Below are 14,280 nucleotides of genomic sequence, written 5' to 3'. Positions count from 1 at the left end.
ATGGAGTCATTGATTTTTTTTTCTTATTTTTCTTATTCCTATTTTTTTCCTGTCAACAGTCCGAAAGCTATGCAATTTTTTTTCACCCTAGGAATTGTAGTTAATTAGTACTTTAACTCTCCAATAGGAAAATACAATCGAAATGCTTTTATTTATACATATACTTTAATTCTCTCTATACTTTAAACTCCACTTTGTTATTATTACTTTACCTTTCAGTGTTCATTTAGATTTGCCATATATTTATGCCTTCTTTAGTATTCTTTCCTTCCTGCATAGCTAACCTTGTAACCAGTATCATTTTCCTTCTGCCCAAAGAATATACTTCCTTCCTTCCTGAAGGTCTGCTGGTAGCAAATTCTCTAAATTTTTGACCTCAAATGTCTTTATTTCATCTCCATCCCTGAAGGATATTTCTGCTGGGTATAGAGTTCTATGTTGGTCATTATTTTCTTTGAGCATATTGACTGTATAATTCTGTTGTCCTTTGATTTTTTTTTCTTGTGCTGTTGCTAAAGCAGAGTTCTCAGTATACATTTTGCCTCTTTGAAGATAAGCTATCCTTTTTTAAAAAAATACAGGTGTCTTAGATTTTTCGTTTTTTTGTTTTCTTGTTTTTCCTCTGCCATTTGACTATGACATGTCTAGACGTAGATATCAAAAAACTTTGTCTTGGTCAAAATCCATCACTAAAATAACTTCTTCTCACATCATAGTTAAAGTTATAATTCCTAGTTGGAAACATCTTACTTGAAAAAGCTAGTTATAACCATAATTTTCTATAATGCTAACACCCAGTATGCTCAAAGAAAACAGTAATTTCTGGATTTATAAAATATGGGAAAGTGGAAATCATCTTATTTATCTTCCACCACTCTCTGAATAACAAACTGTGAATACAGCATATCTTACTTCCTTTAGTTTTCCATTCCTGAAGATGTGAGGTTAAAAATAAAGGTAAGTGACTACCCAAGGATTCCAGGAAAGCAATTAAATGGTTTTAATGAAACTTTTTTTGACCATCCAAAGCCAAATGGTCCTGAGAAAGGGGTATGAAAACAAATTATTTTGAAGAACTTTGACATCGAATCAAAAATATTTTTAAATTACCCTATGACTTTGACCATGTGTTATTTAGAAGTACAGTACTTTAAAATATTTAGGGGTTTTTGTAGATACCTTTTCATTGTTGATTTTTTAATTTATTTCTGTTTTCATAGAAAATATCTTATTTGATTGCAGTCATTTGTAATTTAATGAGACTTGTGTTTTTGGCCTGGCATATGGTCTATCTTGGTGAACATTCCAGGTGCACTTGAAAAGAACATGTAATATTCTAAAAGTATTAGTCAGGCCAGATGGGTGAAAAATGTTCACATGTTGTGTAACCTTACTGATTTCCACCTAGTTATTTCAGCAACTACTAGAAGAGCAGTGTTTCAGTCTCTAAATATGACTACAGATTTGTCTATTTTGTTTCTGTGAATTCATGCTTCATGTATTGTACAGCTGTTACTAGGGGCATGCACATTCAAGTCTTTCTGAGAGGCAGATCTTTTTATCATTAGGAAATATCTCTTTTTCTGGAAGTACCCTTTGTCTTCAAATCTACATGATCTGATATTAATATAGTCATATCAGCTTTCTTATAATTAATACTTGCATCCTTTCCCCATCCTTTTTCCTTTAAAACTACTAGTGTCTTTATATTTAAGACGTATTTCCATATTGTTGGATCTTGGTGTTCATCAAGTCAAGTGGTTCTCAATCAGGGGTGATTTTGCCCTTCAAGGCACATTTGGAAGTATCTGGAGAAAATTTTGGTTGTCATAATTGAAGGGAAAAGAATGGTTTTACTGATATCTAGTGAGTAGAAGCCATGGATGCTGCTAAACATCCTGCAAGACACAGGACAGCTTCCTGCAACAAAGAATTACGTGGTCCAAAATGTCAATAGTGCTGAGGTTGAGAAACTCTGATCTAATTTAACATTCTCTTACTTTTAATTGATGTTATTAGTCTATATACCTTCAATATAATTATCAAGGTTAATTTTAAATCTGCCATCTTGCTATTTGTTTTGCCAGAAGGGTCTGCTCGCATTATCTTAAATATATTTTCATGTCTGATAAATTCCTCCTTAGATAATCAATCTCGCATCATCATCTCTTCCCTTTCTCTAGTGTGGAAGCCCTCCTTAGCCCATGCCATATCATTCCTCTTTGTGTTTTCTGCCCCACTCTCTGATACCCCATGCCAGGGACTGACCCCCACCCCAAATACTATCCAGTCATTTAAAATTTTCTGATATGTTTATCAGTCCTAGAATATCCATTTGGTTTGGAAATTTCACATCTTTTTGCCCATTATATCCATTCTTTCCTGTGAACCAAACACACTTTAGCTTTAGGGAAAAAAAACCATTCTTGTCTGCTGGCAATCTGCAAATCTCTGTCTTTTGACTGCTTACTCTTGATAATGGGTCCAAATTCTCCCTTCTTCATGTCTTAAACTTTTTAAAAATGTGTGTTGTGTATAAAGGAACACTGGAGAGTAAAATGTAATTTGTGTCTGTTTAGAGAGTGCATGCCTTTCCTTCTAGGTGATTAGGGTGAGGGACTTACCCTTCAGAATCCCCTGCAAGTTGAATTGAGCAGGAGCTGAGCTGCAGCTTCAGTTAGATTGAGGTCACCCTCAGTTAGCCCAATCCCTAACCTCCCAAGCTTCCTCTTCCAAGATACTGAGCAATTTGGTCTTTTTATTGTTTGAACTGGGACGTGTCTCAGTTTTAGGTAGTTTGGATTCAAATTTGGTTCCAACTCTGGTAATTAATAGTAATGTACAAAGCTGCATGAATTCTCTGTGCTTCCTAGGCCCTCCCTCACTGCCACTTTATTGACAAAATTGCAGGAAATGGGGCAGAATTGTTGGGCCACTTAACGCCCTTGCAGACCTGTCTCACCAGTTCACAGTACTGTCAAAAGTTTGGCCAGTTTCTTCTTTCCTGCAAAATCTCCTGGTCTATGGCAGCTCCATTTCTAAACCCACCAGCATCCAGACAGGCCTTTGCCCCACGTATAGAAGCTGGTGCAGTCTCTGCTTACTTACAAAGAGCTTACTGCTCTCTGGGGTTTATTTCATCTAGACGTGCTTGTATATACTATTCCATAATAGCTCCAATAAAGAATAGGTTTATTTTACCTGGAATTTTTCTGTTTCCACTGGATCAAAGTTCTTTTGTATTTTATATCCTAACCAGAAGTCAGTCATTTCATCATGTTTTTGGTTTTTTTTTTTTTTTTAATGAAATTTACTTTGGCTTTGAGTTCAAGATAGTGAGCACATGCCTTTTTACTTTTCCTCCAGGTCCCATTACATTAATAATAAAGGAATAAGCAAGTGACTATACTCTCAAGAAGCAGGGAATGGGGAGGCTCTATCCTAGACCAGAGATTTCAGCACACATCCAGAAGACAAAGTGGATAGAAGAGTATGAACTGGGAGACAGAGAAAAGCAAGCAGTAGCCTAGCATCTGAGCAGTCCAGCAGAACCCCAGGAAGACGAGCATCAAAGATCGCTCTGGGAAATTAATGAAGAAGCTGAGAAGTGGGGCTAACAGTGCAATTAATAATTGAAGGTCTTTATGTTGACTAATTGCCCCTCTTCCCTATGCTTATGTGCTTTTATAGCCAGGTGTTTACTCCCTTGACAAGATACTCAAACAGTTCTCTAAGGGGTATTTATACCAAGTAAAACCTTCCTTTTCCTCACCTGTGGGGGTCCCCACAACATAAAATATGGCTCAAAGCAGGGTTTGAGATCCAATTTCTTAGCCGTATCTTTGTCATTTGGAGAAAGTTACTTAGTTCATTGCCTCAGTTTCCTCATTCATAAGATAAAAGTACATCCATCATAAAAGGTTGTTGAGAATTTAATGAAATCAAAGTGCTTGGCACACAGTACCTAGAACATATTCAATAGATTATAGCCATTGTCATTCTTATTGTTATTAATGAATTAGTTGTTTTATGTGTAAAGGAAGAAAGGAATATGAAGGTTAGGTTTTGGAAAGAAAGAGTAATATCTCTTCTAATAAGGTAGGAGAGAAACAGATCAGAATGGATATCAATGCATGTGGGTGTAGATTACAAATCAAAATCCCCACCCTACCCCACTTTGCTTAGCAATACTGTGTAGAATGAGAAATCAGTACGTACAGGGATTCCAAAGAACCTAAAAATATCCATTATAAATTGCATTCAAATGGCATCCATCTGCTATTCCATATATATTCAAACAAAATTATTTGCTTGGAAAACCTCATTGTGCTACTGGTATTTCCAGGACATAAGACAAAGGATTTCTTTTTTTTAATATTCTGTATGGAGTGTCATTAACAGCCAATACTGTGTCCAAAGAATCTTCCGTGTTATGGAGTGAGGAGAATAGAGCAAAGAACCCAATGAAAGGTTAAAACTGCTTTGAAATCTTGTGATTTACACTAAAAATTAATGTAAATATGGCTGAATACATTGATATGTTTTAATGTAAAACTATTTTTGCTTCACATGGAGTAGACGTCACTGGTCTAGGAAGATATGCCATGTTTCTCACTTACCGCTTTCATACTGCTAAAAATATTTGATTTAGGATAGATCACTATTCTTAGGTCCAGACCAAACAGCAACAAGTTTACTTAAAATTATCTACTTACTCTAATCACTTTAAGTTCATATTTAAAATATTGTGAGGTTAGCACACATGATGACTGGCCAGTTTGATTTTTTAAATCAATCAAAATGGTTTGTACATAATATTAAAAAACTTAGTGATTAGCCTACAGTTTCCAATTTTGAATCACCTTTGGTCTAAGTAATATTTCCTAATAAACATAAATTACTTTATCAACAAAATAGTTGCTCAAAACGACTGCTTAAATTTCAGTTTCATACTTGCTATGTATTGCAACTAGCGAGTGTACTCCACGGGTTAGATACTTGCAGCTTCCCTAGCTTTTCCTGAACCTGCGTGTGTTCATAGGCCCATTTTTTTCTGATTTTACAGTCTCCTTGTCACTGTTAGGCACAGCCAAATTCCTCCTTAGTTCATCAGTCAGACTTAATTTCAATTTGTGATAAGTCTCCAATTTGTGTGTTTCTAATGGGAAATCAATGAAAGATTCGATCTTAATCATACCAGAGTCATGATGAAAAGGGACTCCACCCACAGAAAGCTACCTTTTGGTGAAATCAGCTATGTTTTTATTCAAACCTACCTGAAAGGTTTTCCTTTCCTAATCTTGAAACTTACCATTTTTTAACTACAAATGTGAGATTTGTTTTTCTTTCACTGATTCTGTAATGGTCTTTGGTAATCATTAACTTAATGAGGATCTTGAAATAATACCCACTTGAAGTAAAACTCTCAAGAAAATGTAGTAACTTAAACAATCAAGGTATTCCAGTTTCTCCTTGGAATTCTAAATTCATTCACTCAGTCAAAAGTATTTTTTAAATACTTTCTATCAGGGGCAAGGCACTGTTCTGGGTAACTGCATAGCAGAAACAGCAAGACATGTAGGCCCCTGCTTGGGAAGAGATGACAGTCTAGTCACTTCCTAATAGAGATGTTCAAAAGTTCTGACAGATCAAACTCCTTTGAGCATTTACTATCAAATATACCTAATCATATTCTTAAAATTAAGCCATTTTCTTCTGGCATACATAATGTTAACTATCACATCACCTGTGGAAAGGTAATATAGAATTTCACTTCAAAAAAGACTAATCTGAAAATGAATATATCTGTGTATATGCATGACTGGGACATTGTGTTGTGCACCACAAAAAAAAAAAAAAAGACTAAGCTCTAAATGTGAAAGAATACCTATAAGGCAGTACCCCAAAACAGAAAATACAGTTAAGTCAAAATTTACAAACAAAACGTAGTTACAAACGATTCTAAGGAAGATTTTACTCAAAAAGAAATCTACCCACTAATGCATTAAATATAAATGCCTTTTAATCAGGAATGTAACTTCTTAAAAGCATAAAACTTAATTAGAACGCTGGTCATAAAAATGATTTTCTCAAAAAGGTCTTTTTTTTTGGTAGGATTTAGTACTAAGAGGAGTGAGATAGAAAGCTATGCAAAGATAAATCCAAGTATCTCAGGAAGAGTTTAGTCAGAGCAAAATTAAAACAATGCTGAATGAAATAATAGCATAACTTGAAGTTACAGGAAAACAAGAGCTTGGCTCATTAACTTATCACATAACAGTGTACACTTTTTAAAAAGATGTTTTTATAGGAGGGTGTTTTTGTGGTTTCAGCAAGGTATCATATAAGGAAGCAAATTCAGTCAACATTCTGTTGAAAAAATCTCCATTTTATCTATTTTTTAGTGGAATGGTAAAATTTTGCCCTAACAATTTTTATCACTCCAATTCCTAAACATATGATACATAAAATGAAAGCTGTAATTAGTCTCATTGTTTAATTTTTAGGTAAAAGTAACCAGTGAATTTGTCCTTCCTGTAATTCCTTCTCCATACTATCACTTAATGTTTTAAAACTGGCATCTTTAATTTATAGTTTAATTTATAGTTTTTTGGTTTTTTGGGGGTAGGAGAATTCACCAAAGTGGATACTCTGTAACTTTTTGGTTAATAAATTGGCTCAAGTCACATTTTTAGCCCAGACCCTTTTCAGCTATACTTTTGTAGAAAATATATATCAAAACATTAGCTTTATGGTTATAAAAATGTCTGCTACTTTTTTTTTTTTTGACATAATAATACTAAGAGATTTATTGCAACAAACTGGCTACATGATTGTTGGACTGGCTAGGGCAAGTGTGACATCCGTAGGGTAGGCCACTAGGCAGGCCAGGCTGGAATTCTTAAGCATGTTGTCTCCTACCTTTTGAATGTGATTTTTAGTAAAATGTTAATGCCACTTTATAAACAGTGCAGGATATACTTTGACATTTGCCTTTCTCAGTAAAGAGATATGCTTTAAAGCTAATTTGTTCATTGCTGGCTCAAGAATTTAAAAGGAGATTCCACTTAATGTTAACTGTTTTTTTGTAGCTGTAAACTCATAATCTTAACGCCTGGCTTTTCCGCTACAGTATTTCTGAATAATAATTAAATACTTTATTTCATTTGGATGATATTGATATATATATGTAACCAAATATTGGTAAATTTCAAATCAATCTGTTACTAACCATGAGCTCCATGGACAATTCTTATGATTATCAATTTTAATGCATTAAAATATTCAATAACTTATTTTTACATTTTATGGAAATAAATTTTGAGAAAATTTTATTCAAAACATTAGGAAAATTATACTCACAACATAGAAATAATCAGACTATATAACAATACTGCATAGATAGTGGTATACAACTTCCCTGATACTAGCTAAGTGACTTCTTCCTAACTAAAACTTCAGTTTTCAAGTCACCAGGTAGCAAATGGTAGAGGCATTATTTCCTCTCTCTGAGGCTGGAAAAATGGCTTCAATGGTGAGAAGTCACACCATTTAAACAACAAAGATTATCCCCCAGTTTAATTCTGTTCCCTTCTTGTTACTTCCCACAGATGAAAATTTAGAATGTAAGGATTACTGGAACAGAATAGGAGGTAAATTACCTCTTAGGAGATAACCTGAGCCAAGCCTGCTTTAATCAGATAAAACACTGAATTAAGTTCTAAAAATTACAACCACACCATTATGCTTAACTAAAATTGCCAATATGAATCCTTTTTACATAATACATCACGTGTATACAAGGAAAAAAATGACCTGTTTCCAATCCTTTTTGACCTTCAGTAGGAAAAAATGTTACCACTAACGAGGATTTGAAAAATAGTTTTCATGGCAGACCATTAACTCTATAGAGCTCAAAATCATTTCTGAATACTGAAAATAGCTTAAATCAATGAGAAATTGCTAAATTTATTTCATAAGATTACTTTTTGAAAGGGAAGACAATTTACTTGGAAGGAATTTGTAGTTGAAAACATTGTTCATTAAGAAAATATTGTTACCCTGAGAAAGACTTAAAATTGCCAGTGCTTTCAAAGGCTCCCAACAATGCATGAAGGAGCAATTTGTAGGCTCTAGTTTCTTACAGTCACCTACATGAAGAATGTTCTGACCTAAACAGTGATTTGGGCTTCTCTGTGATGCTGGTAACAGGTCACAACCAAGACATGTAAATGTGATGGACTATAGGCAAATTTTGCATTCATTTCAAGCACACTTCTTCCTTTTGTAATTCTTCAGATAGTCTTGGACTCAAACCTACTGTTCACAAAAAATAATCTTCTGTATGCAAGTTGGTAGTTTTCTTATAATAGTAAACAAATTGTCTGGTTTATATTCTCTAGTCTATGCCTAGAAAATAAGGCATTACTAATTCTTCAGTGGCCACTGCAGAGCAGAGACAAGTGTCTTCTTTCCAATCAGAGGTATATGCAAACATTCCTCAAAGTGCATTGTTACTTTTAACATCTCTTATGCATTTACAAAGTCAGCCTTTGTGACTCCCTACATACTTTTAGTATAAAAGAATGCTTATTCCCAATACCTTACATATACCATAATTACTTGAGAAAAGACAAAATGAGAGCAGTGACAGAAGTAGCAGGATACTTTTCACAAATAAAAATACAATATACAAAAAATGGCAAGTTAGTGATAACTGGTAGTATGAACTCTCAGTAACATTCCACTTTGGGTTCCAAATTAAGATTTGACAAGTTTGAAGCCTTGTCCTGTGTCCAGCACAGTAGGAAGAAACCAACTCATTTTTAATCTTTTCAAGCACCTAAAACAAGTTTTGCAGATCCAAAAAAGGTTCAGACCACACAACCAATTTGCCAAATGCACCAGTGGATATGTAATGCGAGGAAAGTGTAACATCCAGTGCTTGGCCACATCGCTTCCCGTTGGCAAATGCAGAGTGTAGTCACTCCACCGTTTTGACACGCCATACACTGCTTTCACTGTGCGTCCCTTTTCCGTCCAGCAGATGTTATTACTGGAGTTGCAGTTATATTCTACCCAGTCTTTTGTAAAGTCACCCAGCTGTGGTGGGTCAGCTTCTTCAATATCTATCGTCTTTGTCATCTCTGCTCCTTGCACGGCAATATACTGGTCATTGATTTTTCTCACTTCTTTTACCCAAGGGGTTGAATTCTCACTGTCTAGTACGATAATGAGCCGGGAACAAAAGGAACCATTCTTTTCTCGCCACCATTCTAAAAGTGTGTCAAGGCGTAGTATGTCTCCACCTGTGAACAAAAGAAAATTCAGTAGAACAGTAATTTCTGAAGTCTCTTATTAAGAATACTCATTTGTCTTAAGTGTATTTTTTTTTAAATTCTTGGAATTATGTAAGCAAAAAAAAGGGGGGGGAGCATTCCTTTCAAAGTATCTTTTCAGAAGAATTTTTAAAAACAGAAAACAGACTTTCATCTTCAGGTAAGAATCAAAAACCAAAAACCAAAAGAAAAAAACCCCAAAACAAACCCAAAAAACCTCAATCATCCTGTTACTCATATTAAAGGGATAGGCTATGCTAAAATAAGAAAATGATTTTGTAATGTTAAATTTAGTGAAAAAAATTATATAGGAAAGCTAATACTCTACACTAGGGGCAGCAAATTGTGGCTCATGGTCAAATCCAGCCTGCCATCTGTTTTTGCATGGCCTATGAGCTAAGAAGTAATTTCACATTTTCAAATAGTTTAAAAAATTTTTTAAAAAACCCCAAAAGTTTGTGACATGTAAAAATTACAGAAAATTAAATTTCATATTATTTCCATAAATAATATTCATTTATTATATTCAGTCTGTGGCTGCTTTTCCACTACAGTGGCAGAGCTGAGTAGTTCCAACAGCGACCTTTTGGCCCACCGAGCCAAAAATACCTGACCCTACACAGAAAAAGTTTGCCTACCCCCGTTCTATATTGCTGATAAACTGTTAACTTATCCTCATATGTAGGTACATACTAGATGAAGAACACTTTTCCAACCAATACCATAAATGAGTTTATAATGGATTTATTTTTAAATCAGTTTTATACCTGAAAAACAACAAAGGATTAAAAGAAAATATACCCAGAAAGGTCTAAAGTAAATAAATTTCTGACCTAGAAACCTGTCTTACAGCTAGTGCATTTTACATATTGTTCACTGTGGATGGTTTTCTGCATTAATTTTGATTTTTAAAGATGTTGCATTAAAATATTACCTTGATTATTTAATTTTCAGCACCCTCTTAAATTTCATGCCCCAGGCAATTGCCATCCTCACCTCATGCTAGTCCTGGTTCTGTCTCAAATGGTACACTAACCCAATCATTCTGATTCTAGGAATTTATCCTAAGGAAAGGGCAGAAATGTGGAAATAAAAAATTACATATAAAGATCCATCTTCCCACTGCTATCTGAGATAGTGTAAAATGAAACAACTAGGGGAAGGGAAATAAATTATGGTATAACCTTATGAGGGAGTCTTAAAATAATTTTTGTAAAGAAATTTTAATGGTAAGAAAATGTCTGTATTAGGAGAAAAAGCATGACATAGAAGTGTATCTACAAAAATAACAGTAGTAGTAATTTCTGGGTGTTTGGATTTTAGGTGGTTTGTGTTATACTTTTTTTATATTTTCCAAAAGTTTTACATTGAGTATATGTACTTTTATAATTAGAAAAAAGTTCTGAGGGGAGGGATAAGTTGGGAGTTCAAGATTTGCAGATACTAACTACTATATATAAAGTAGATAAACAACAAGGTCCTACTGTATAGCACAGAGAACTATGTTCAATATCTTATAATAACCTATAATGGAAAAGAATATATATATGTATAGCTGAATCAGTATGCTATACACAAAAAACTAACACATTGTAAATCAACTATACTTCAATTAAAAAGTTTTAACATGCTACAACTTACTAATACAAACACCAACAACCTAACTTCAGAATATATTCTTCTACTAAGAGCAACCATCCTCTTTGCTAAACCATCAAAATGACGATACCGAGAGAGAATTCTTTAGAATTTGGATTCTGTCAGTAGTAACGACCTCTGAAGTTCACATTCTTCATGAATAGTTAATATTTTTGTATTCACCAGCCTGCTATATCTTAGACTGTGACAGTGAAAAATCTGTTTCATGAGTTGCTCTTACACTCTTGCCTATCATCTCAGAGGCTTGACACATTACTAATGTACTGCCTCACAAAGACCTCCAGAAGGTACCTTTTTAAAAATGATCAAGCTAACTTTGCATTATTGTCAGTTTTATTAAACTTCTCTGGAGATGAGAGGATGACACAGGTTACAGGAGCTATTATACAAATTCCATCTGCCACCAAACATTGTCTAACTTGCCTTCTACAACTATTTCAATAAATACTTTTCAGCACATTCTACACTGATTCTTATATATATATATAAATGCTCATATATATATTCTCTTTAGATATCAACAAAAGATTTAAAGCAGCATTAAAGCCCTTTAAACTGACTATTTCTCTTCTCTTATTTTGCTTTGCTTTCTCCTATGAATAAGTTCTATGTTGAATTTGGCTTTTGGCCCAGATGCAAAGTACTTACATTTATCTCAGATAACAGCCATCTGATGCAGTTCAAGTAATTGAGACTGCTTTTTAAAGGCTTTGTTTATCTGTGATAAACTGCTTTATGGGTTATCTGCATTTCCCCCATTTATTTCTGTCTCTCTTGTCATTACCATAATTGTTTTTTACCCTCAAGCAAAGAGGCAAAAATATCAGGTACCATATTATGAAACCCCATAAATGGAGGAAGACTGCATATTCTAAGAAGTACTGTGAGTAAAAGTACGGGATAAAGGGCAAATCCAGATTTCTTTCTCACAGTGAGTTCCAGATCTGCTGTTCTTAACTTGCTAGCTGAAGTAAAACCCAGTCATGTTTCCTATTTAGAGGTTTTTAGAAAGATAACTATTCATAAATTCTCGGAGCTTCGAGTCCCTTGCTGCTTGGTTTGGAATGGATTATAGCATTTTCTTCAGAGCAGAGGTGTTCAACACTGTTACTGAGATAGAATTAGCCTTTGAGGGTTGTCTTGGGCAGGCGAGGGGTAGGAACTGACTGAAAAGACAGCTCAGACTTTGGGCCTGGTTTAACCTGCAAGCAGGCCAGGTGCCTCAAGTTGTGGGAGGATACAGTTGCTGAATTATGGAACAATACCTACCCCTTTTGGGAAAGGGAAGGTATGCTTTCTCTATGGTTTTTCTTACTTTTATAATAAAGTCTCTCACAAAGAAAGTTACACATACAGGAACAAATCTTCTTGGCTACTAGGATTATATAATGGTCAACTTATTAATGACATACTTCAAAAAATGTTATAAAGATATCACTGCAGAACTTAACTGCTAGACATTTACCTAAAATATAACCCTACTTTAAAGTTTAAGTCTTTATAAATTATTCCTAACTCACAGTAAATGAAAATTTAAGGGTACTGATATATTATGCTACTTATCTTGGTGTCTGTTACTCTTCCTAGGACAAGAAAAAGCTAATATAAATATTAATAAACTGAATATCTAGAATTTATTTCCAAAGTCATCTTTTTAAAAATAGTTGAAATAAATTGTAAAAGATTTTAGAAAAGTGCAAACTTTTGGAAAAATGTTTGTATTAAGTAATAAATCCTTCATGTAACCATATTACATGCTTACTTTTAAAATTATTTTATTACAATACTTAAAAACTAAGGATATATGCATGACCACCAAAATTATGCCTTCCCCCCTCCTTTAATTTGAGAAGAGTTTATTACAAGCATTGCAGTAGTTTTCAATAATCAACCCCTGCTTTTAGTTCTGAAATTTTAGTTCTGTAAAGATTTTTGAATGAACTATAATTTTTTTCTTTTGTGCGCTGGAGTACACAAAATGGTATACTTTACCTGGAATTGATATAGCCATAAAGGTTAAAAAGTTATTTTCTACATTGAGTCATAGAAAAGTTACAGGTAAAGTAAATGATTTTATAAACTACCATATTGAAGTAGTTTTAATATTGAATAGCATCTTCTATTTTCTAACATTGAAAATGGGTGAACCATGCCAACAAAAATATCTATTTAATCATAACATGCCATTTCTCTACCTTCATGATTTCCACCTTTGGCAGCAACATGGTACAATGGTAAGAAAATGTCAGGGGTCAGGCAGATTTGGGCTTGAATCATGATTCCATCACTTAGTAGTATTATGACCACAGAAAAAGGGTACAACCACTTTCAGCTGTCATTTTATCCTTTGAAAAATGAAGATGATAGAGGTCATAGGATTTACCCCAAAGAATTTTAAGTGAAGATTGTATCTAATAATGTATGTAAAGTAACATGCACAGTAGTAGCTGTACTTCAAAGGTGCTTGGTCTAAGTGTTAGTTTGCCCTTTACTCCTTCTAGACAGCCATTGAGTTACTCATATTTATTTGCAAAACCAAAAAATTATATAAAAATATGTTTATGATAAAACCCTCATTACCAATCTGGCATGAAATCAGTCAGATTAAGATGGTTTGAAATCATCTCTTCTTTAACCTTGAGTTTGTTTACTTTCTTCTAGAATTCCTGTGTTGGCGCTCTTCCTCCGTCCTTCCATAATACTTCTGTTTATATTTTTCTTTCATCTGAATCTTTTTCTACTTATTTTATGACTATTTTATTGTTTGTGTTTGAGGTGTAAAACATCTAAAATATTTTATAGAAAAAAGGATATGATTAAATCTAACTATTTCTAATTTAAAACAAGACAATTACCCTTTTTTCATGATTCATTCAGTGACCTCATCTATCAATCAATTACTTAAGGATCTCTTCCTATATGCCAAGCTCTCTTCTAGGCACTAAGCAAGTAACTCATAAAACAAAGACTTTGACTTTCAGGGTCTCTATTCTAGTTGGGGAGACCAACAAACACATTTACATATAAACAGGTCTCATTTCTTCTTTGGCAGGGAGATTTAAATTACCTCTTCTATTTACAGATAAGATAACTGAAACTGACAGAAGTAAAGTAACTAGCCTAAAACAACACTGTTCAGGCAAATTAGGGCCAGAACCAAGGTCTCTGGACATAAGGACTATTCCAACCGTATCACATCATCCGCTGTTTAAAAATTTTGGTGAGCTTTTTAACATAAGTAAAACTGCACAAGTGAAGAAACTACTGAAGTCAGCATCCATAA

General features: G+C 34.0%; 1 protein-coding gene and 1 long non-coding RNA gene across 3 annotated transcripts in view; one reads left to right on the top strand and one right to left on the bottom strand.

The window, feature by feature from the left end:
• Positions 1-307: 307 nt before the first annotated feature.
• On the top strand, positions 308-13,670 carry LOC116664878. Its single transcript, XR_004321377.1, has 3 exons — positions 308-508; positions 3,860-3,866; positions 13,659-13,670. It is a non-coding gene; the product is annotated as an uncharacterized LOC116664878 (long non-coding RNA).
• Positions 6,001-14,280, bottom strand: part of TMEM168 (transmembrane protein 168) — a 29,653-nt gene continuing 21,373 nt past the window's right edge. For both annotated transcript variants that reach the window (XM_006184679.3, XM_032483664.1), the window contains exon 5: positions 6,001-9,308. In XM_006184679.3, coding sequence (XP_006184741.1) covers positions 8,761-9,308 — 548 coding nt within the window. In that variant the 3' untranslated portion in view covers positions 6,001-8,760. The remainder of the gene's footprint in view (positions 9,309-14,280) is intronic.

The sequence above is a fragment of the Camelus ferus genome, chromosome 7 (assembly GCF_009834535.1).
Source record: "Camelus ferus isolate YT-003-E chromosome 7, BCGSAC_Cfer_1.0, whole genome shotgun sequence".
In the NCBI taxonomy this organism is placed as follows: domain Eukaryota; kingdom Metazoa; phylum Chordata; class Mammalia; order Artiodactyla; family Camelidae; genus Camelus; species Camelus ferus.
This window is presented reverse-complemented; position numbering and strand designations above follow the sequence as displayed.